This window comes from Oncorhynchus mykiss, chromosome 10, assembly GCF_013265735.2.
Source record: "Oncorhynchus mykiss isolate Arlee chromosome 10, USDA_OmykA_1.1, whole genome shotgun sequence".
Lineage (NCBI taxonomy): Eukaryota > Metazoa > Chordata > Actinopteri > Salmoniformes > Salmonidae > Oncorhynchus > Oncorhynchus mykiss.
Window position 1 is genome coordinate 82,977,045 of NC_048574.1, and position 25,992 is coordinate 83,003,036.

The 25,992-nt window shown below is 40.9% G+C and overlaps 1 protein-coding gene across 1 annotated transcript in view; it reads left to right on the top strand.

Annotated features, from left to right (window-relative positions):
* The first annotated feature begins 13,803 nt into the window (after nucleotides 1-13,803).
* Nucleotides 13,804-25,992, top strand: part of LOC118936273 (neuronal acetylcholine receptor subunit alpha-9-I) — a 23,547-nt gene continuing 11,358 nt past the window's right edge. Inside the window, exons 1-5 of the mRNA XM_036934592.1 lie at nucleotides 13,804-13,849; nucleotides 17,065-17,210; nucleotides 20,651-20,805; nucleotides 23,935-24,115; nucleotides 24,800-25,016. Of these exons, the coding sequence (XP_036790487.1) occupies nucleotides 13,804-13,849; nucleotides 17,065-17,210; nucleotides 20,651-20,805; nucleotides 23,935-24,115; nucleotides 24,800-25,016 (745 nt within the window). The remainder of the gene's footprint in view (nucleotides 13,850-17,064; nucleotides 17,211-20,650; nucleotides 20,806-23,934; nucleotides 24,116-24,799; nucleotides 25,017-25,992) is intronic.

Below are 25,992 nucleotides of genomic sequence, written 5' to 3' on the forward strand. Positions count from 1 at the left end.
ACCCTGACAGTAACAGTCTGGAGCTCATTAACCTTGACAGTAACAGTCTCTGTTACATTAACCCTGACAGTAACAGTCTCTGTTACATTAACCCTGACAGTAACAGTCTCTGTTACATTAACCCTGACAGTAACAGTCTCTGTTACATTAACCCTGACAGTAACAGTCTCTGTTACATTAACCCTGACAGTAACAGTCTGGAGCTCATTAACCTTGACAGTAACAGTCTCTGTTACATTAACCCTGACAGTAACAGTCTCTGTTACATTAACTCTGACAGTAACAGTCTCTGTTACATTAACCCTGACAGTAACAGTCTCTGTTACATTAACCCTGACAGTAACAGTCTCTGTTACATTAACCCTGCCAGTAACAGTCTCTGTTACATTAACCCTGCCAGTAACAGTCTCTGTTACATTAACCCTGACAGTAACAGTCTCTGTTACATTAACTCTGACAGTAACAGTCTCTGTTACATTAACCCTGACAGTAACAGTCTCTGTTACATTAACCCTGACAGTAACAGTCTCTGTTACATTAACCCTGACAGTAACAGTCTCTGTTACATTAACCCTGACAGTAACAGTCTCTGTTACATTAACTCTGACAGTAACAGTCTGGAGCTCATTAACCCTGACAGTAACAGTCTGGAGCTCATTAACCTTGACAGTAACAGTCTCTGTTACATTAACCCTGACAGTAACAGTCTCTGTTGCATTAACCCTGACAGTAACAGTCTGGAGCTCATTAACCCTGACAGTAACAGTCTCTGTTACATTAACCCTGACAGTAACAGTCTCTGTTACATTAACCCTGACAGTAACAGTCTCTGTTACATTAACCCTGACAGTAACAGTCTCTGTTACATTAACCCTGACAGTAACAGTCTCTGTTACATTAACCCTGACAGTAACAGTCTCTGTTACATTAACCCTGACAGTAACAGTCTCTGTAACATTAACCCTGACAGTAACAGTCTCTGTTACATTAACCCTGACAGTAACAGTCTCTGTTACATTAACCCTGACAGTAACAGTCTCTGTTACATTAACCCTGACAGTAACAGTCTCTGTAACATTAACCCTGACAGTAACAGTCTCTGTTACATTAACCCTGACAGTAACAGTCTCTGTTACATTAACCCTGACAGTAACAGTCTCTGTTACATTAACCCTGACAGTAACAGTCTCTGTTACATTAACCCTGACAGTAACAGTCTCTGTTACATTAACCCTGACAGTAACAGTCTCTGTTACATTAACCCTGACAGTAACAGTCTCTGTTACATTAACCCTGACAGTAACAGTCTCTGTTACATTAACCCTGACAGTAACAGTCTCTGTAACATTAACCCTGACAGTAACAGTCTCTGTTACATTAACCCTGACAGTAACAGTCTCTGTTACATTAACCCTGACAGTAACAGTCTCTGTTACATTAACCCTGACAGTAACAGTCTCTGTTACATTAACCCTGACAGTAACAGTCTCTGTTACATTAACCCTGACAGTAACAGTCTCTGTTACATTAACCCTGACAGTAACAGTCTCTGTTACATTAACCCTGACAGTAACAGTCTCTGTTACATTAACCCTGACAGTAACAGTCTCTGTTACATTAACCCTGACAGTAACAGTCTCTGTTACATTAACCCTGACAGTAACAGTCTCTGTTACATTAACCCTGACAGTAACAGTCTCTGTTACATTAACCCTGACAGTAACAGTCTCTGTTACATTAACCCTGACAGTAACAGTCTCTGTTACATTAACCCTGACAGTAACAGTCTCTGTTACATTAACCCTGACAGTAACAGTCTGGAGCTCATTAACCCTGACAGTAACAGTCTCTGTTACATTAACCCTGACAGTAACAGTCTGGAGCTCATTAACCCTGACAGTAACAGTCTCTGTTACATTAACCCTGACAGTAACAGTCTCTGTTACATTAACCCTGACAGTAACAGTCTCTGTTACATTAACTCTGACAGTAACAGTCTGGAGCTCATTAACCCTGACAGTAACAGTCTGGAGCTCATTAACCCTGACAGTAACAGTCTGGAGCTCATTAACCTTGACAGTAACAGTCTCTGTTACATTAACTCTGACAGTAACAGTCTCTGTTACATTAACTCTGACAGTAACAGTCTCTGTTACATTAACCCTGACAGTAACAGTCTCTGTTACATTAACCCTGACAGTAACAGTCTCTGTTACATTAACCCTGACAGTAACAGTCTCTGTTACATTAACCCTGACAGTAACAGTCTCTGTTACATTAACCCTGACAGTAACAGTCTCTGTTACATTAACCCTGACAGTAACAGTCTCTGTTACATTAACTCTGACAGTAACAGTCTGGAGCTCATTAACCCTGACAGTAACAGTCTGGAGCTCATTAACCCTGACAGTAACAGTCTGGAGCTCATTAACCCTGACAGTAACAGTCTGGAGCGCATTAACCTTGACAGTAACAGTCTCTGTTACATTAACCCTGACAGTAACAGTCTGGAGCGCATTAACCTTGACAGTAACAGTCTCTGTTACATTAACCCTGACAGTAACAGTCTCTGTTACATTAACCCTGACAGTAACAGTCTGGAGCTCATTAACCCTGACAGTAACAGTCTCTGTTACATTAACCCTGACAGTAACAGTCTCTGTTACATTAACCCTGACAGTAACAGTCTCTGTTACATTAACTCTGACAGTAACAGTCTCTGTTACATTAACCCTGACAGTAACAGTCTGGAGCTCATTAACCCTGACAGTAACAGTCTCTGTTACATTAACCCTGACAGTAACAGTCTCTGTTACATTAACCCTGACAGTAACAGTCTCTGTTACATTAACCCTGACAGTAACAGTCTGGAGCTCATTAACCCTGACAGTAACAGTCTCTGTTACATTAACCCTGACAGTAACAGTCTCTGTAACATTAACCCTGACAGTAACAGTCTCTGTTACATTAACCCTGACAGTAACAGTCTCTGTTACATTAACCCTGACAGTAACAGTCTCTGTAACATTAACCCTGACAGTAACAGTCTCTGTTACATTAACCCTGACAGTAACAGTCTCTGTTACATTAACCCTGACAGTAACAGTCTCTGTTACATTAACCCTGACAGTAACAGTCTCTGTTACATTAACCCTGACAGTAACAGTCTCTGTTACATTAACCCTGACAGTAACAGTCTCTGTTACATTAACCCTGACAGTAACAGTCTCTGTTACATTAACCCTGACAGTAACAGTCTGGAGCTCATTAACCCTGACAGTAACAGTCTCTGTTACATTAACCCTGACAGTAACAGTCTCTGTTACATTAACCCTGACAGTAACAGTCTCTGTTACATTAACCCTGACAGTAACAGTCTCTGTTACATTAACCCTGACAGTAACAGTCTCTGTTACATTAACCCTGACAGTAACAGTCTCTGTTACATTAACCCTGACAGTAACAGTCTCTGTTACATTAACCCTGACAGTAACAGTCTCTGTTACATTAACCCTGACAGTAACAGTCTATGTAGGTTCAACTTCAAATAATATTTTTGCAGGAATCTCCTTGCGAATGATTTTGCCGAAGATTGTATCACCCCCGGGCTGGGCAACCTGAGCTTTTGCTATCTCGACTGATATGTTATGTACCTACAGATCAATACACTGACTGATATGTTATGTACCTATAGATCAATACACTGACTGACTGATATGTACCTATAGATCAATACACTGACTGATATGTACCTATAGATCAATACACTGACTGACTGATATGTACCTCTAGATCAATACACTGACTGATATGTACCTATAGATCAATACACTGACTGTGAATCACTCTGAATACGAGTGTTCATTACATAAAAACTAAAGAACAATGTAAATGAGACTCTGTTGAAATATGACTTTGTTCCCAGACGAGACCAGGTTTAATGTGTGTCTGGGAAACCAGTCCTCAGTCTCTCTACCTCTGTAGCACCTATGTGATCATACTATAGTATAGTCTGTCTGTAGCACCTATATGATCATACTACAGTATAGTCTGTCTGTAGCACCTATATGATCATACTACAGTATAGTCTGTCTGTAGCACCAATATGATCATACTACAGTATAGTCTGTCTGTAGCACCAATATGATCATACTACAGTATAGTCTGTCTGTAGCACCAATATGATCATACTACAGTATAGTCTGTCTGTAGCACCAATATGATCATACTACAGTATAGTCTGTCTGTAGCACCAATATGATCATACTACAGTATAGTCTGTCTGTAGCACCAATATGATCATACTACAGTATAGTCTGTCTGTAGCACCAATATGATCATACTACAGTATAGTCTGTCTGTAGCACCTATATGATCATACTACAGTATAGTCTGTCTGTAGCACCAATATGATCATACTACAGTATAGTCTGTCTGTAGCACCAATATGATCATACTACAGTATAGTCTGTCTGTAGCACCTATGTGATCATACTACAGTATAGTCTGTCTGTAGCACCAATATGATCATACTACAGTATAGTCTGTCTGTAGCACCTATATGATCATACTACAGTATAGTCTGTCTGTAGCACCAATATGATCATACTACAGTATAGTCTGTCTGTAGCACCTATATGATCATACTACAGTATAGTCTGTCTGTAGCACCAATATGATCATACTACGGTATAGTCTGTCTGTAGCACCTATATGATCATACTACAGTATAGTCTGTCTGTAGCACCAATATGATCATACTACGGTATAGTCTGTCTGTAGCACCTATATGATCATACTACAGTATAACTCAAACTCCAAACTCAGACTGCTTCAAACTCAAAACTCAGACTGCTTCAAACTCCAAACTCAGACTGCTTCAACTCCAAACTCAGACTGCTTTAAACTCCAAACTCAGACTGCTTAAACTCCAAACTCAGACTGCTTCAAACTCCAAACTCAGACTGCTTCAAACTCCAAACTCAGACTGCTTCAAACTCCAAACTCAGACTGCTTCAAACTCCAAACTCAGACTGCTTCAAACTCCAAACTCAGACTGCTTCAAACTCCAAACTCAGACTGCTTCAACTCCAAACTCAGACTGCTTTAAACTCCAAACTCAGACTGCTTAAACTCCAAACTCAGACTGCTTAAACTCCAAACTCAGACTGCTTCAAACTCCAAACTCAGACTGCTTCAAACTCCAAACTCAGACTGCTTCAAACTCCAAACTCAGACTGCTTCAAACTCCAAACTCAGACTGCTTCAACTCCAAACTCAGACTGCTTTAAACTCCAAACTCAGACTGCTTAAACTCCAAACTCAGACTGCTTAAACTCCAAACTCAGACTGCTTAAACTCCAAACTCAGACTGCTCAAACTACAAACTCAGACTGCTTAAACTCCAAACTCAGACTGCTTAAACTCCAAACTCAGACTGCTTCAAACTCCAAACTCAGACTGCTTTAAACTCCAAACTCAGACTGCTTCAAACTCCAAACTCAGACTGCTTTAAACTCCAAACTCAGACTGCTTCAACTCCAAACTCAGACTGCTTAAACTCCAAACTCAGACTGCTCAAACTACAAACTCAGACTGCTTCAACTCCAAACTCAGACTGCTTAAACTCCAAACTCAGACTGCTCAAACTACAAACTCAGACTGCTTCAACTCCAAACTCAGACTGCTTAAACTCCAAACTCAGACTGCTCAAACTACAAACTCAGACTGCTTCAACTCCAAACTCAGACTGCTTCAACTCCAAACTCAGACTGCTTCAACTCCAAACTCAGACTGCTTCAACTCCAAACTCAGACTGCTTCAACTCCAAACTCAGACTGCTTCAACTCCAAACTCAGACTGCTTCAACTCCAAACTCAGACTGCTCAAACTACAAACTCAGACTGCTTCAACTCCAAACTCAGACTGCTTCAACTCCAAACTCAGACTGCTTCAACTCCAAACTCAGACTGCTTCAACTCCAAACTCAGACTGCTCAAACTACAAACTCAGACTGCTTCAACTCCAAACTCAGACTGCTCAAACTACAAACTCAGACTGCTTCAACTCCAAACTCAGACTGCTTCAACTCTGTTTTAGGAGTCATGACAATCTGCGAAGGCAAGACACGCTGTCGCTCTGTGTGGTCAAAGTGCTCTCATCTCAACAGCACTACGCTCTCAAATGCTTCTCTCCTACAACCCCCATCACATGAAACTATCTCTCTCTCTTCCTTCTCTTTCTCTCCCCCTGTCTCTCTCTCTCTCTCTCTCTCTCTCTCCCCCTGTCTCTCTCTCTCTCTCCCCCTGTCTCTCTATTTCTCTCCCCCTGTCTCTCTCTCTCTCTCCCCCTGTCTCTCTCTTTCTCTCCCCCTGTCTCTCTCTCTCTCTCTCTCTCTCTCTCTCTCTCCCCCTGTCTCTCTCTCTCTCTCTCTCCCCCCCTCTCTCTCTCCCCCTGTCTCTCTCTTCCTCCCCATATCTCTCCCCCTCTCTCTCTCTCATCCTCCCCCCTTCTCTCTCCCTCTCTCTCTCTTCCTCCCCATATCTCTCCCTCTCTCTCTCTCATCCTCCCCCCTCTCTCCCTCTCTCTCTCTTCCTCCCCATATCTCTCACTCTCTCTCTCTCTTCCTCCCCATATCTCTCCCTCTCTCTCTCATCCTCCCAATATCTCTCCCTCTGTCTCTCTCTCATCCTCCCCCCCTCTCTCTCCCTCCCTCTCTCTCTCTTCCTCCCCATATCTCTCCCTCTCTCTCTCTAATCCTCCCCCCCTCTCTCTCCCTCTCTCTCTCTTCCTCCCCATATCTCTCCCTCTCTCTCTCTCTCTCTCTCTCTCTCTCTCTCTCATCCTCCCCCCCTCTCTCTCTCTTCCTCCCCCTGTCTCTCTCTCTCTCTCTCATCCTCCCCACCCCTCCCTCTCCCCCCTCTCCTCTCATCACCCTCCTCCTTCCCTCCCCTCCCCTCCCTCCACCTCCCACAGCAGCAGGAAACACCTGTTCTATCAGCTCTTCACCACAGAAACTCAGTGACACACTGAAGCCTCTAACAGCGGTTTGTACTATGACAGTTCCTGTCTAAATAATGCTTAGTTACAACCCAGTGTTAGTGAGAAATGTATATATAGTATTATATACCTTAACAACAGTATTATATACCTTAACAACATTATTATATACCTTAACAACAGCAACAGTATTATATACCTTAACAACAGTATTATATACCTTAACAACAGTATTATATACCTTAACAACAGGATTATATATTGTACAGTATTAAATATTATACAATATTATATAGGATACTGTACTAAATATCTTATCGGCAGTATTATATATCATACAGTATTACATTTTATACAGTATTATATAACTTCCCAACAGTAGTATATATTATACAGTAGTATATACCTTACCAACAGCATTATATAGTATTTATGTAGTATTATGTACAGTGGTGGAAAAAGTACTAAAATGTCATATTTGAGTAAAATAGAAAATAACTCAAGTAAAAGTGAAAGTCACCCAGTAGAATACTACTTGACTAAAAGTCAAAGTATTTGGTTTTAAATATAGTTAAGTATCAAAAGTAAAGGGAATTGCTAAAATATATTTAAGGAGTAAAAGTAAAAGTATTAATAATTTCAAATTCCTTATATTTAGATGGCACAATTTCGTAAAAAAAAAATTGACGGATAGCCAGGGGCCACACTCCAGACATCATTTACAAAGGAAGCATGTGTGTTTAGTGAGTCCTCCAGACCAGAGGCAGTAGGGATGACCAGGGATGTTCTCTGTTTAGTGAGTCCTCCAGATCAGAGGCAGTAGGGATGAATAGGGATGTTCTCTGTTTAGTGAGTCCTCCAGACCAGAGGCAGTAGGGATGACCAGGGATGTTCTCTGTTTAGTGAGTCCTCCAGATCAGAGGCAGTAGGGATGACCAGGGATGTTCTCTGTTTAGTGAGTCCTCCAGATCAGAGGCAGTAGGGATGACCAGGGATGTTCTCTGTTTAGTGAGTCCTCCAGATCAGAGGCAGTAGGGATGACCAGGGATGTTCTCTGTTTAGTGAGTCCTCCAGACCAGAGGCAGTAGGGATGACCAGGGATGTTCTCTGTTTAGTGAGTCCTCCAGATCAGAGGCAGTAGGGATGACCAGGGATGTTCTCTGTTTAGTGAGTCCTCCAGATCAGAGGCAGTAGGGACGACCAGGGATGTTCTCTGTTTAGTGAGTCCTCCAGATCAGAGGCAGTAGAGATGACCAGGGATGTTCTCTGTTTAGTGAGTCCTCCAGGTCAGAGGCAGTAGGGATGACCAGGGATGTTCTCTGTTTAGTGAGTCCTCCAGATCAGAGGCAGTAGGGATGACCAGGGATGTTCTCTGTTTAGTGAGTCCTCCAGATCAGAGGCAGTAGGGATGACCAGGGATGTTCTCTGTTTAGTGAGTCCTCCAGATCAGAGGCAGTAGGGATGACCAGGGATGTTCTCTGTTTAGTGAGTCCTCCAGATCAGAGGCAGTAGGGATGACCAGGGATGTTCTCTGTTTAGTGAGTCCACCAGATCAGAGGCAGTAGAGATTACCAGGTATGTTCTCTGTTTAGTGAGTCCTCCAGATCAGAGGCAGTAGGGGTGACCAGGGATGTTCTCTGTTTAGTGAGTCCACCAGATCAGAGGCAGTAGGGATGACCAGGGATGTTCTCTGTTTAGTGAGTCCTCCAGATCAGAGGCAGTAGAGATGACCAGGGTTGTCAGGGAAAATGTATGAAGTAAAAAGTACATTATTTTCTTTAGGAATATAGAGAGGTAAAAGTTGTCAAAAATATGAAAAGTAAAGTACAGATACACCCCAAAAAACAACTTAGGTAGTACTTTAAAGTATTTTTACTGAAGTACTTACTTATTTTCCAGCATAATTTGCAAATAAATTCATTAAAAATCCTACAATTTGATTTTCTGGATTTTTTTTCTAATTTCGTCTGTCATAGTTGAAGTGTACCTATGATGAAAATTACAGGCCTCATCTTTTTAAGTGGGAGAACTTGCACAATTGGTGGCTGACTAAATACTTTTTTGCCCCACTGTATATACCGTACCAAAAGTAGTATATAGTATTATAAACCTTACCAACAGTATTATATAGTATTGTATACCTTACCAAAAGTATTATAGAGTATTATAAACCTTACCAACAGTATTATATATTATATAGTATTATAAACCTTACCAACAGTATTATATATTATATTGTATTATAAACCTTACCAACAGTATTATATATTATAGAGTATTATATATACCTTACCAACAGTATTATATAGTATTATAAACCTTACCAACAGTATTATATATTATATAGTATTATATATTGTATAGTATTATAAACCTTACCAAACGTTGTATATAGTATTATAAACCATACCAACAATATTATATATTATATAGTATTATATATACCTTACCAACAGTATTATATAGTATTATAAACCTTACCAACAATATTATATAGTATTGTATATACCTTACCAACAGTATTATATAGTATTATAAACCTTACCAACAATATTATATATTATATAGTATTATATATACCTTACCAACAGTATTATATAGTATTATAAACCTTACCAACAGTATTATGTATTATATAGTATTATATATTGTATAGTATTATAAACCTTACCAAAAGTTGTATATAGTATTATAAACCTTACCAACAATATTATATATTATATAGTATTATATATACCTTACCAACAGTATTATATAGTATTATAAACCTTACCAACAATATTATATATTATATAGTATTATATATACCTTACCAACAGTATTATATAGTATTATAAACCTTACCAACAATATTATATATTATATAGTATTATATATACCTTACCAACAGTATTATATAGTATTATAAACCTTACCAACAGTATTATATAGTATTTTATACCTTACCAAAAGTATTATATAGTATTATAAACCTTACCAACAGTATTATATATTATATAGTATTATAAACCTTACCAACAGTATTATAGAGTATTATAAACCTTACCAAAAGTATTATAGAAAAGTATTATAGAGTCTTATAAACCTTACCAACAGTATTATATAGTATTATATACCTTACCAAAAGTATTATATAGTATTATAAACCCTACCAACAGTATTATATATTATATAGTATTATATATTGTATAGTATTATAAACCTTACCAAAAGTTGTATATAGTATTATAAACCATACCAACAATATTATATATTATATAGTATTATATATACCTTACCAACAGTATTATATAGTATTATAAACCTTACCAACAATATTATATAGTATTGTATATACCTTACCAACAGTATTATATAGTATTATAAACCTTACCAACAATATTATATATTATATAGTATTGTATATACCTTACCAACAGTATTATATAGTATTATAAACCTTACCAACAATATTATATATTATATAGTATTATATATACCTTACCAACAGTATTATATAGTATTATAAACCTTACCAACAGTATTATGTATTATATAGTATTATATATTGTATAGTATTATAAACCTTACCAAAAGTTGTATATAGTATTATAAACCTTACCAACAATATTATATATTATATAGTATTATATATTGTATAGTATTATAAACCTTACCAACAGTATTATATAGTATTATAAACCTTACCAACAGTATTATAGAGTATTATAAACCTTACCAACAGTATTATAGAGTCTTATAAACCTTACCAACAGTATTATATAGTATTATATACCTTACCAAAAGTATTATATAGTATTATAAACCCTACCAACAGTATTATATATTATATAGTATTATATATTGTATAGTATTATAAACCTTACCAAAAGTTGTATATAGTATTATAAACCATACCAACAATATTATATATTATATAGTATTATATATACCTTACCAACAGTATTATATAGTATTATAAACCTTACCAACACTATGAAATAACACATATGGAATCATGTAGTAACCAAAAAAAAGTGTTAAACAAATCAAAATATATTTTATATTTTAGATTCTTCAAAGTAGCCACCCTTGCCTTGATGACAGCTTTGCACACTCTTGGCATTCTCTCAACCAGCTTCATGAGGTAGTCACCTGGAATGCATTTCAATTAACGGGTGTGCCTTGTTAAAAGTTAATTTGTGCATTTTTTCCCCCTTCTTAATGCGTTTGAGCCAATCAGTTGTTTTGTGACAAGGTAGGGGTGAAACTGGCTCTCATGAGGACCACCACAGACCCAGAGGTACCTCTGCTAAAACCACCAAGCGCCATGATGAAACTGGCTCTCATGAGGACCACCACAGACCCAGAGTTACCTCTGCTGAAACCACCAAGCGCCATGATGAACCTGTCTCTCATGAGGACCACCACAGACCCAGAGTTATCTCTGCTCTCATGAGGACCACCACAGACCCAGAGTTACCTCTGCTGCAGAGGATAAGTTCATTTGAGTTACCAGCCTCAGAAATTGCAGCCCAAATACATGCTTCACAGAGTTCAAGTAACCGACACATCTCAACGTCAACTGTTCAGAGGAGACTGAGCGAATCAGGCCTTCATGGTCGAATTGCTGCAAAGAAAACACTACTAAAGGACACCAATAATAAGAAGAGACTTGCTTGGGCCAAGAAACATGAGCAGTGGACATTAGACCGGTGGAAATCTGTCCTTTGGTCTGATGAGTCCAAACCGCCTTGTCTTGGTGAGATGCAGAGTAGGTGAAGAGATGATTTCAGCATGTGTGGTTCCCACTGTGATGCATGGAGGAGGAGGTGTTATGGTGTGGGGATGCTTTGCCGGTGACACTGTCTGTTATTTAGAATTCAAGGCACACTTAACCAGCTTAACCAGCATGGCTACCACAGCATTCTGCAGCGATACGCCATCCCATCTGGTTTGCGCTTAGTGGGACTATCATTTGTTTTTCAACAGGACAATGAACCAACACACCTCCAGGCTGTGTAAGGGCTATTTGACCAAGAAGGAGAGTGATGGAGTGCTGCATCAGATGATCTGGCCTCCACAATCACCCCGACCTTTTACCCAATTGAGAGGGTTTGGGATGAGTTGGACTGCTGAGTGAAGGAAAAGCAGCCAATAAGTGCTCAGCACATCTGGGGACTCCTTCAAGACTGTTGGAAACGCATTCCAGGTGAAGCTGGTTGAGAGAATGCCAAGAGTGTGGAAAGCTGTCATCAAGGCAAAGGATGGCTACTTTGAAAAATCTAAAATATATTTTGATATGCTTAATTTTTTTTTGGTTACTACATGATTCCATATTTCATAGTTTTGATGTCTTCACTATTATTGTAATATGCAAAATAATAAAGGAAAACCCTTGAATGAGGGTGTGTGTGTCCAAACTTCAGACTGTAAGTATTCAGACCCTTGAATGAGTAGGTGTGTCCAAACTTCGGACTGGTACTATAAGTATTCAGACCCTTTACTCAGTACTTTGTTGAAGTACCTTTGGCAGCGATTACAGCCTCGATTCTTCTTGGGTATGACGCTACAAGCTTGGCACACCTGTATTCGGGGAGTTTCTCCCATTCTTCTCTGCAGATCCTCTCAAGCTCTGTCAGGTTGGATGGGGAGCGTCGCTGCACAGCTATTTTCAAGTCTCCCTAGAGATGTTCGATCGGGTTCAAGTCCGGGCTCTGGCTGGGCCACTCAAGGACATTCAGAGATTTGTCCCGAAGTCACTCCTGTGTTGTCTTGCCTGTGTGCTTAAGGTCGTTGTGCTGTTGGAAGCTGAACCTTCACCCCAGTCTGAGGCCCTGAGTGCTCTGGAGCAGGTTTTCATCAAGGACCTCTCTGTACTTTGCTCCGTTCATCTTTGCCTCGATCCTGACTAGTCTCCCAGTCCCTACTGCTGAAAACCATCCCCACAGCATGATGCTACCATCACCATGCTTCACCGTAGGGATGGTGCCAGGTTTCCTCCAGACGTGACGCTTGGCATTCAGGCCAAGTAGTTTAATCTTGGTTTCATCAGACCAGAGAATTTAGTTTCTCATAGGCTTGAGAGTCCTTTAGGTGCCTTTTGGCAAACTCCAAGAGGGCTGTCGTGCCTTTTACTGAGGAGTGGCTTCCGCCTGGGGTCTGAATGCTTTCCGAGTGCACTGTGTGTAGTGCTCTTTGATACCCCTGTTGTCCTGTCTGATCTAAGGGTTGTTCTCTGCCTGATTGACATCTGTCTCAGGGTGTGTGTGTGTAACACAGTAAGGCAGGGTGTGAGTGTGTGTGTGTGTGTGTTTGTCTTGGGGTGTGTGTCTGTGTTTCTTGGGGTGTGTATGGGCAGATAGACGTTCATGTATCTGGTTTCACGCTGTGTCCTTGTGCTACCTGATATCCCCAGCTCGTGTGTGTGTGTGTGTGTGTGTGTGTGTGTGAGATATCCTGGTTCAGTGACACAACGGAACACTAAAATAACGACCAGCGTAGCGTCAAGACTCTAGAACACAATGTCTACATTCTAGTGTTCTATCCAGAGTGTTCTATCTAGAGTGTTCTATCCAGAGTGTTCTATCTAGAGTGTTCTATCTAGAGTGTTCTATCTAGAGTGTTCTATCCAGAGTGTTCTATCCAGAGTGTTCTATCCAGAGTGTTCTGTGCAAAGTGTTCTATCTAGAGTGTTCTGTGCAGAGTGTTCTGTGGCTGGGCTGTGGATCACAATGGGACTCCATAGAAGAGGATTCTAACAAGGCCGTCTCTGTTATTTGCGAGTTGAATAATTGATCCGTTGGTTGGAGGCAGCAGGGCAACATGAAGACGGTGGTGCTACTGGCGTGGATCAGCTGCTGGATCGATGGTGAGAGAACCTCTACCATGTTGTTAATTAGTATTATAGATAAATGGTGAACCTCTACCATGTTGTTGATTAGTATTATAGATACATGGTGAGAGAACCTCTGTCATGTTGTTAATTAGTATTATAGATAAATGGTGAGAGAACCTCTGTCATGTTGTTAATTCGTATTATAGAAAAATGGTGAGAGAACCTCTATCATGTTGTTAATTAGTATTATAGATAAATGGTGAACCTCTACCATGTTGTTAATTAGTATTATAGATAAATGGTGAGAGAACCTCTATCATGTTAATTAGTATTATAGATAAATGGTGAGAGAACCTCTGTCAGGTTAATTAGTATTATAGATAAATGGTGAGAGAACCTCTATCATGTTAATTAGTATTATAGATAAATGGTGAGAGAACATCTATCATGTTAATTAGCATTATAAATAAATGGTGAGAGAACCTCTATCATGTTAATTAGTATTATAGATAAATGGTGAGAGAACCTCTATCATGTTAATTCGTATTATAGATAAATGGTGAGAGAACCTCTATCATGTTAATTAGCATTATAAATAAATGGTGAGAGAACCTCTATCATGTTAATTAGCATTATAGATAAATGGTGAGAGAACCTCTATCATGTTAATTCGTATTATAGATAAATGGTGAGAGAACCTCTATCATGTTAATTAGTATTATAGATAAATGGCGAGAGAACCTCTATCATGTTAATTAGTATTATAGATAAATGGTGAGAGAACCTCTATCATGTTAATTAGCATTATAGATAAATGGTGAGAGAACCTCTATCATGTTAATTAGTATTATAGATACATGGTGAGAGAACCTCTATCATGTTGTTAATTAGTATTAGAGATAAATGGTGAGAGAACCTCTATCATGTTGTTAATTAGTATTATAGATAAATGGTGAGAGAACCTCTATCATGTTGTTAATTAGTATTATAGATAAATGGTGAGAGAACCTATATCATGTTGTTAATTAGTGTTATAGATAAATGGTGAGAGAACCTCTATCATGTTGTTAATGAGTATTATATATAAATGGTGAGAGAACCTCTATCATGTTGTTAATTAGTATTAGAGATAAATGGTGAGAGAACCTCTATCATGTTGTTAATTAGTATTATAGATAAATGGTGAGAGAACCTCTATCATGTTGTTAATTAGTATTATAGATAAATGGTGAGAGAACCTATATCATGTTGTTAATTAGTGTTATAGATAAATGGTGAGAGAACCTATATCATGTTGTTAATTAGTGTTATAGATAAATGGTGAGAGAACCTATATCATGTTGTTAATTAGTGTTATAGATAAATGGTGAACCTCTACCATGTTGTTAATTAGTATTATAGATAAATGGTGAGAGAACCTCTATCATGTTAATTAGTATTATAGATAAATGGTGAGAGAACCTCTATCATGTTAATTAGTATTATAGATAAATGGTGAGAGAACCTCTATCATGTTAATTAGTATTATAGATAAATGGTGAGAGAACCTCTATCATGTTAATTAGTATTATAGATAAATGGTGAGAGAACCTCTATCATGTTAATTAGTATTATAGATAAATGGTGAGAGAACCTCTATCATGTTAATTAGTATTATAGATAAATGGTGAGAGAACCTCTATCATGTTAATTAGCATTATAGATAAATGGTGAGAGAACCTCTATCATGTTAATTAGCATTATAGATAAATGGTGAGAGAACCTATATCATGTTAATTAGCATTATAGATAAATGGTGAGAGAACCTATATCATGTTAATTAGCATTATAGATAAATGGTGAGAGAACCTCTATCATGTTAATTAGTATTATAGATAAATGGTGAGAGAACCTCTATCATGTTAATTCGTATTATAGATAAATGGTGAGAGAACCTCTATCATGTTAATTAGCATTATAGATAAATGGTGAGAGAACCTCTATCATGTTAATTAGCATTATAGATAAATGGTGAGAGAACCTCTATCATGTTAATTAGTATTATAGATAAATGGTGAGAGAACCTCTATCATGTTAATTAGTATTATAGATAAATGGTGAGAGAACCTCTATCATGTTAATTAGCATTATAGATAAATGGTGAGAGAACCTCTATCATGTTAATTAGCATTATAGATAAATGGTGAGAGAACCTCTATCATGTTAATTAGTATTATAGATAAATGGTGAGAGAACCTCTATCATGTTAATTAGTATTATAGATAAATGGTGAGAGAACCTCTATCATGTTAATTAGCATTATAGATAAATGGTGAGAGAACCTCTATCATGTTAATTAGCATTATAGATAAATGGTGAGAGAACCTCTATCATGTTAATTAGCATTATAGATAAATGGTGAGAGAACCTATATCATGTTAATTAGCATTATAGATAAATGGTGAGAGAACCTATATCATGTTAATTAGCATTATAGATAAATGGTGAGAGAACCTCTATCATGTTAATTAGCATTATAGATAAATGGTGAGAGAACCTATATCATGTTAATTAGCATTATAGATAAATGGTGAGAGAACCTCTATCATGTTAATTAGCATTATAGATAAATGGTGAGAGAACCTATATCATGTTAATTAGCATTATAGATAAATGGTGAGAGAACCTCTATCATGTTAATTAGCATTATAGATAAATGGTGAGAGAACCTATATCATGTTAATTCGCATTATAGATAAATGGTGAGAGAACCTATATCATGTTAATTAGCATTATAGATAAATGGTGAGAGAACCTCTATCATGTTAATTAGCATTATAGATAAATGGTGAGAGAACCTATATCATGTTAATTAGCATTATAGATAAATGGTGAGAGAACCTATATCATGTTAATTAGCATTATAGATAAATGGTGAGAGAACCTATATCATGTTAATTAGCATTATAGATAAATGGTGAGAGAACCTATATCATGTTAATTAGCATTATAGATAAATGGTGAGAGAACCTCTATCATGTTAATTAGTATTATAGATCAATAATTCCTCCCTCTCCCCCACCACCCCTCCCCCATCCCATCCCCCCTCTACCCATCCCCTCCCTCCCCCTTCTCCCTCCCTCCCCCCTCCCTCTCCCCCATCCCATCCCCTCTCACCCTTCTCCCTTCCTCCCCCTCCCCCTCCCCCATCCCTCCTCTCCCCCCCTACCCTCCCTCTCTCCCCTCCCTCCCCTCCCCCCTCCCTCCAGTATGTACCAGTGCCCAGGGTCGTTATGCCCAGAAGCTGCTTAACGACCTGATGGAAAATTACTCCAGTGCCCTGAGACCAGTAGAGGACACGGACAAGACCCTGAATGTCACACTACAGATCACCCTGTCTCAGATCAAAGATATGGTGAGGACTCACTATAGACCATCACCCTGTCTCAGATCAAAGATATGGTGAGGACTCACTATAGACCATCACCCTGTCTCAGATCAAAGGTATGGTGAGGACTCACTATAGACTATCACCCTGTCTCACTACAGACCATCACCCTGTCTCACTACAGACCATCACCCTGTCTCAGATCAAAGATATGGTGAGGACTCACTATAGACCATCACCCTGTCTCAGATCAAAGATATGGTGAGGACTCACTATAGACCATCACCCTGTCTCAGATCAAAGATATGGTGAGGACTCACTATAGACCATCACCCTGTCTCAGATCAAAGATATGGTGAGGACTCACTATAGACCATCACCCTGTCTCAGATCAAAGATATGGTGAGGACTCACTATAGACCATCACCCTGTCTCAGATCAAAGATATGGTGAGGACTCACTATAGACCATCACCCTGTCTCACTATAGACCAGTAGAGGACACGGACAAGACCCTGAACGTCACACTACAGATCACCCTGTCTCAGATCAAAGATATGGTGAGGACTCACTATAGACCATCACCCTGTCTCAGATCAAAGATATGGTGAGGACTCACTATAGACCATCACCCTGTCTCAGATCAAAGATATGGTGAGGACTCACTAGAGTGCAGGGCTCCCCGACCCTGTTTCTAGTGTACTGCAGGACTCTCTCTCCAACCCTGTTTCTAGTGTACTGCAGGACTCTCTCTCCAACCCTGTTACTGCAGGGCTCTCTCTCCAACCCTGTTCCTGGGTTACTGCAGGACTCTCTCTCCAACCCTGTTCCTGGGTTACTGCAGGACTCTCTCTCCAACCCTGTTCCTGGGTTACTGCAGGACTCTCTCTCCAACCCTGTTCCTGGGTTACTGCAGGACTCTCTCTCCAACCCTGTTCCTGGTGTACTGCAGGACTCTCTCTCCAACCCTGTTCCTGGGTTACTGCAGGACTCTCTCTCCAACCCTGTTCCTGGTGTACTGCAGGACTCTCTCTCCAACCCTGTTCCTGGGTTACTGCAGGACTCTCTCTCCAACCCTGTTCCTGGGTTACTGCAGGACTCTCTCTCCAACCCTGTTCCTGGGTTACTGCAGGACTCTCTCTCCAACCCTGTTCCTGGGTTACTGCAGGACTCTCTCTCCAACCCTGTTTCTAGTGTACTGCAGGACTCTCTCTCCAACCCTGTTCCTGGGTTACTGCAGGACTCTCTCTCCAACCCTGTTCCTGGGTTACTGCAGGACTCTCTCTCCAACCCTGTTCCTGGGTTACTGCAGGACTCTCTCTCCAACCCTGTTCCTGGGTTACTGCAGGACTCTCTCTCCAACCCTGTTCCTGGGTTACTGCAGGACTCTCTCTCCAACCCTGTTCCTGGGTTACTGCAGGACTCTCTCTCCAATCCTGTTCCTGGTGTACTGCAGGACTCTCCAACACTGTTCATTGGTTACTGCAGGACTCTCTCTCCAACCCTGTTCCTGGGTTACTGCAGGACTCTCTCTCCAACCCTGTTCCTGGGTTACTGCAGGACTCTCTCTCCAACCCTGTTCCTGGGTTACTGCAGGACTCTCTCTCCAACCCTGTTCCTGGGTTACTGTAGGACTCTCTCTCCAACCCTGTTCCTGGGTTACTGCAGGACTCTCTCTCCAACCCTGTTCCTGGGTTACTGCAGGACTCTCTCTCCAACCCTGTTCCTGGGTTACTGCAGGACTCTCTCTCCAACCCTGTTCCTGGGTTACTGCAGGACTCTCTCTCCAACCCTGTTCCTGGGTTACTGCAGGACTCTCTCTCCAACCCTGTTCCTGGGTTACTGCAGGACTCTCTCTCCAACCCTGTTCCTGGGTTACTGCAGGACTCTCTCTCCAACCCTGTTCCTGGTTTACTGCAGGACTCTCTCTCCAACCCTGTTCCTGGGTTACTGTAGGACTCTCTCTCCAACCCTGTTCCTGGTTTACTGCAGGACTCGCTCTCCAACCCTGTTCCTGGGTTACTGCAGGACTCTCTCCCAACCCTGTTCCTGGTTTACTGCAGGACTCTCTCTCCAACCCTGTTCCTGGTGTACTGCAGGACTCTCTCTCCAACCCTGTTCCTGGGTTACTGCAGGACTCTCTCTCCAACCCTGTTCCTGGGTTACTGCAGGTCTCTCTCTCCAACCCTGTTCCTGGGTTATTGCAGGACTCTCTCTCCAATCCTGTTCCTGGTGTACTGCAGGACTCTCCAACACTGTTCATTGGTTACTGCAGGACTCTCTCTCCAACCCTGTTCCTGGGTTACTGCAGGACTCTCTCTCCAACCCTGTTCCTGGGTTACTGCAGGACTCTCTCTCCAACCCTGTTCCTGGGTTACTGCAGGACTCTCCAACACTGTTCCTGGGTTACTGCAGGACTCTCTCTCCAACCCTGTTCCTGGGTTACTGCAGGACTCTCTCTCCAACCCTGTTCCTGGTGTACTGCAGGACTCTCTCTCCAACCCTGTTCCTGGGTTACTGCAGGACTCTCTCTCCAACCCTGTTCCTGGGTTACTGCAGGACTCTCTCTCCAACCCTGTTCCTGGGTTACTGCAGGACTCTCTCTCCAACCCTGTTCCTGGTGTACTGCAGGACTCTCTCTCCAACCCTCTTCCTGGTTTACTGCAGGGCCCTCCAACCCTGTTCCTTGGTTACTGCAGGACTCTCCAACTCTGTTCCGGGGTTACTGCAGGACTCTCTCTCCAACCCTGTTCCTGGGTTACTGCAGGACTCTCTCTCCAACCCTGTTCCTGGGTTACTGCAGGACTCTCTCTCCAACCCTGTTCCTGGGTTACTGCAGGACTCTCTCTCCAACCCTGTTCCTGGGTTACTGCAGGACTCTCTCTCCAACCCTGTTCCTGGGTTACTGCAGGACTCTCTCTCCAACCCTGTTCCTGGGTTACTGCAGGACTCTCTCTCCAACCCTGTTCCTGGGTTACTGCAGGACTCTCTCTCCAACCCTGTTCCTGGGTTACTGCAGGACTCTCTCTCCAACCCTGTTCCTGGGTTACTGCAGGACTCTCTCTCCAACCCTGTTCCTGGGTTACTGCAGGACTCTCTCTTCAACCCTGTTCCTGGGTTACTGTAGGACTCTCTCTCCAACCCTGTTCCTGGGTTACTGCAGGACTCTCTCTCCAACCCTGTTCCTGGGTTACTGCAGGACTCTCTCTCCAACCCTGTTCCTGGGTTACTGCAGGACTCTCTCTCCAACCCTGTTCCTGGTTTACTGCAGGACTCGCTCTCCAACCCTGTTCCTGGGTTACTGCATCTATGTAATTTGTGCAATGTATTTTTAATGTCTCTAGGGGGCAGCAGTGGATCGTAATGTAGATATAACAATGTCAGTCAAATAACCAGGATGTCAAGGTTCATCTGTCCTGACGTCTTACGTGTGCGCGCGCGTGTGTGTGTGTGTGTGTGTGTGTCCAGGACGAGAGGAACCAGGTGTTGACTACCTACCTGTGGATCCGTCAGACGTGGTTCGATGCGTACCTGAAGTGGGATAAAGAGGAATACGATGGACTGGAGGTTATCCGCATCCCCAGTAACCTGGTCTGGAGACCTGACATAGTGCTCTATAACAAGTCAGTCTGGATCTCTGTCTCTCTGTGGAGACCTGACATAGTGCTTCATAACAAGTCATTCTGGATCTCTGTCTCTCTGTGGAGACCTGACATAGTGCTCTATAACAAGTCAGTCTCTGTCTCTCTGTGGAGACCTGACATAGTGCTCTATAACAAGTCAGTCTGGATGTCTCTGTGGAGACCTGACATAGTGCTCTATAACAAGTCAGTCTGGATGTCTCTGTGGAGACCTGACATAGTGCTTTATAACAAGTCAGTCTGGATCTCTGTCTCTCTGTGGAGACCTGACATAGTGCTTTATAACAAGTCAGTCTGGATCTCTGTCTCTCTGTGGAGACCTGACATAGTGCTCTATAACAAGTCAGTCTGGATCTCTGTCTCTCTGTGGAGACCTGACATAGTGCTTCATAACAAGTCATTCTGGATCTCTGTCTCTCTGTGGAGACCTGACATAGTGCTCTATAACAAGTCAGTCTGGATCTCTCTGTGGAGACCTGACATAGTGCTCTATAACAAGTCAGTCTGGATCTCTCTGTGGAGACCTGACATAGTGCTTTATAACAAGTCAGTCTGGATCTCTGTCTCTCTGTGGAGACCTGACATAGTGCTCTATAACAAGTCAGTCTGGATCTCTCTGTGGAGACCTGACATAGTGCTTTATAACAAGTCAGTCTGGATCTCTGGATCTCTCTGTGGAGACCTGACATAGTGCTTCATAACAAGTCAGTCTGGATCTCTGTCTCTCTGTGGAGACCTGACATAGTGCTCTATAACAAGTCAGTCTGGATCTCTCTGTGGAGACCTGACTTAGTGCTCTATAACAGGTCAGTCTGGGTCTCTGTCTCTCTGTGGAGACCTGACATAGTGCTCTATAACAAGTCAGTCTGCATCTCTGTCTCTCTGTGTGTGGAGACCTGACATAGTGCTTTATAACAAGTCAGTCTTGGTCTCTCTGTGGAGACCTGACATAGTGCTTTATAACAAGTCAGTCTGGGTCTTTCTCTGTGGATACCTGACATAGTGCTTTATAACGAGTCAGTCTGGATCTCTCTGTGGAGACCTGACATAGTGCTTTATAACAAGTCAGTCTGGGTCTCTGTCTCTCTGTGGAGACCTGACATAGTGCTTTATAACAAGTCAGTCTGGATCTCTGTCTCTCTGTGGAGACCTGACATAGTGCTTTATAACAAGTCAGTCTGGATCTCTCTCTGTGGAGACCTGACATAGTGCTCTATAACAGGTCAGTCTGGGTCTCTGTCTCTCTGTGGAGACCTGACATAGTGCTCTATAACAAGTCAGTCTGCATCTCTGTCTCTCTGTGTGTGGAGACCTGACATAGTGCTTTATAACAAGTCAGTCTTGGTCTCTCTGTGGAGACCTGACATAGTGCTTTATAACAAGTCAGTCTGGGTCTTTCTCTGTGGATACCTGACATAGTGCTTTATAACGAGTCAGTCTGGATCTCTCTGTGGAGACCTGACATAGTGCTTTATAACAAGTCAGTCTGGGTCTCTGTCTCTCTGTGGAGACCTGACATAGTGCTTTATAACAAGTCAGTCTGGATATCTGTGGAGACCTGACATAGTGCTTTATAACAAGGCAGTCTGGATCTCTCTGTGGAGACCTGACATAGTGCTCTATAACAAGTCAGTCTGGATATCTGTGGAGACCTGACATAGTACTTTATAACAAGTCAGTCTGGATCTCTCTGTGGAGACCTGACCTAGTGCTCTATAACAAGTCAGTCTGGATTTCTCTGTGGAGACCTGACATAGTGCTCTATAACAAGTCAGTCTGGATCTCTCTGTGGAGACCTGACATAGTGCTTTATAACAAGTCAGTCTGGGTCTCTGTCTCTCTGTGGAGACCTGACATAGTGCTTTATAACGAGTCAGTCTGGATCACTGTCTCTCTGTCTCTGTGGAGACCTGACATAGTGCTTTATAACGAGTCAGTCTGGATCTCTCTCATTCTGTGGAGACCTGACATAGTGCTTTATAACAAGTCAGTCTATATACCTCTCTATATACCTCTCCATATACCTCTCTGTATCTCTATATACCTCTCTGTGTCTATATATACCTCTCTGTATCTCTATATACAACTCTGTGTCTCTATATACCTCTCTATATACCTCTCTATATACCTCTCTGTGTCTCTATATACCTCTCTGTCTCTATATACCTCTCTATATACCTCTCTATATACCTCTCTGTCTCTATATACCTCTTTATATATACCTCTCTGTGTCTATATATACCTCTCTATATACCTCTCTATATACCTCTCTGTGTCTCTATATACCTCTCTATATACCTCTCTGTGTCTCTATATACCTCTCTATATACCTCTCTGTGTCTCTATATACCTCTCTATGTCTCTATATACCTCTCTATGTCTCTATATACCTCTCTATATACCTCTCTTTGTCTCTATATACCTCTCTATATACCTCTCTGTGTCTCTATATACCTCTCTTTGTCTCTATATACCTCTCTATGTCTCTATATACCTCTCTATATACCTATCTTTGTCTCTATATATCTCTCTGTGTCTCTATATACCTCTCTATATACCTCTCTGTGTCTCTATATACCTCTCTATATACCTCTCTGTGTCTCTATATACCTCTCTGTGTCTCTATATACCTCTCTATATATCTCTCTGTCTCTATATACCTCTCTATATACCTCTCTATATACCTCTCTATATACCTCTCTATATACCTCTCTGTGTCGCTATATACCTCTCTATATACCTCTCTGTGTCTCTATATACCTCTCTATATACCTCTCTATGTGTATATTTATACGGGGTGTGTCTCTATGTGTCTCTGTGTTTGTCTGTGTGTCTCTGTGTGTATCTGTGTCTCTGTGTGTCTCTGTTTGTCTGTGTGTGTCCGTTTGTCTCTGTGTGTGTCTCTGTGTGTCTGTGGGTGTCTGTTTGTCTCTGTGTGTATCTGTGTCTCTGTGTGTCTCTGTGTGTCTCTCTGTGTCTCTCTGTGTCTGTGTATCTCTGTGTTTCCGTTTGTCTCTGTGTGTGTCTGTGTGTCTCCGTGCGTCTGTATGTCTCTGTGTCTGTGTGTCTCTGTGTGTGTGTGTCTCTGTGTGTCTCTGTCTCTGTGTGTAGGGCTGATGAGGAAGCATCTGGTCCAGCAGACACCAACGTGGTGTTACGTTACAATGGAGAGATAACCTGGGACATGCCGGCCATCACCAAGAGCTCCTGTGTTGTGGACGTCTCCTACTTTCCCTTCGACTGGCAGTGGTGTAACCTCACGTTTGGGTCCTGGACATACAACGGCAACCAGGTCTGTCTGTCTGTCCGTCCGTCTGTCTGTCTGTCTGTCTGTCTGTCTGTCTGTCTACACACACACACACATAAAGAGGCATTTACAGTTGAAGTTGGAAGTTTACATACACCTTAGCCAAATACATTTAAACTCAGTTTTTCACAATCACCACTTTATTGTATTTATATATATATATATAAAATAAAGTGGTGATTGTGAAAAACTGAGTTTTTATATATATAACAGATATATGTTTGGTATAATACACACGTTGCTACATTTCTTAAAAACGGAATAATTTCAGCCAGAAGAGACATTGGCAACACAGGAAGGGACATTGGCAACACAGGAAGGGACATTGGCAACACAGGAAGAGACATTGGCAACACAGGAACAGACATTGTGTGTGTGTGTGTATACTGTGTGTGTATGATTGTGTGTGTGTGTATACTGTAAGTGTGTATACTGTGTCTCCAGGTGGACGTTGCCACGGGAATGGACAGTCTGTATACTGTAAGTGTGTATAGTGTGTGTGTGTGTGTGTGTGTGTGTGTGTGTGTGTGTGTGTGTGTGTGTATATACTGTGTGTGTGTATGATTGTGTGTGTGTGTATACTGTAAGTGTGTATACTGTGTCTCCAGGTGGACATTGCCACGGGGATGGACAGTCTGTATACTGTAAGTGTGTATACTGTGTCTCCAGGTGGACATTGCCATGGGGATGGACAGTGGGGACCTGTCGGACTTTGTGGAGAACGTGGAGTGGGAGTGTCACGGAATGCCGGCGGTCAGGAACGTCATCATGTACGGCTGCTGCTCAGACCCGTATCCTGACATCACCTACACCCTCCACCTGAAGAGACGGTCTCTCTTCTACATCTTCAACCTGCTGCTGCCCTGCTTCCTCATCTCCTTCCTAGGTACTGGTTTCACCAGCATCATCATTATTAATATTCCTAGGTACTGGTTTCACCAGCATCATCATTATTAATATTCCTAGGTACTGGTTTCACCAGCATCATCATTATTAATATTCCTAGGTACTGGTTTCACCAGCATCATCATTATTAATATTCCTAGGTACTGGTATCACCAGCATCATCATTATTAATATTCCTAGGTACTGGTTTCACCAGCATCATCATTATTAATATTCCTAGGTACTGGTATCACCAGCATCATCATTATTAATATTCCTAGGTACTGGTTTCACCAGCATCATCATTATTAATATTCCTAGGTACTGGTATCACCAGCATCATCATTATTAATATTCCTAGGTACTGGTTTCACCAGCATCATCATTATTAATATTCCTAGGTACTGGTATCACCAGCATCATCATTATTAACATTATTATTGTTGTTATTAATATTCCTAGGTACTGGTATCACCAGCATCATCATTATTAATATTCCTAGGTACTGGTATCACCAGCATCATCATTATTAACATTATTATTGTTGTTATTAATATTCCTAGGTACTGGTTTCACCAGCATCATCATTATTAACATTATTATTGTTGTTATTAATATTCCTAGGTACTGGTATCACCAGCACCATCATTATTAATATTCCTAGGTACTGGTATCACCAGCATCATTATTATTAACATTATTATTAATGTTATTAATATTCCTAGGTACTGGTATCACCAGCATCATCATTATTAACATTATTATTGTTGTTATTAATATTCCTAGGTACTGGTATCACCAGCATCATCATTATTAACATTATTATTGTTGTTATTAATATTCCTAGGTACTGGTATCACCAGCATCATCATTATTAATATTCCTAGGTACTGGTATCACCAGCATCATTATTATTAACATTATTATTGTTGTTATTAATATTATTGTTGTTATTATTATTATTGTTGTTATTATTA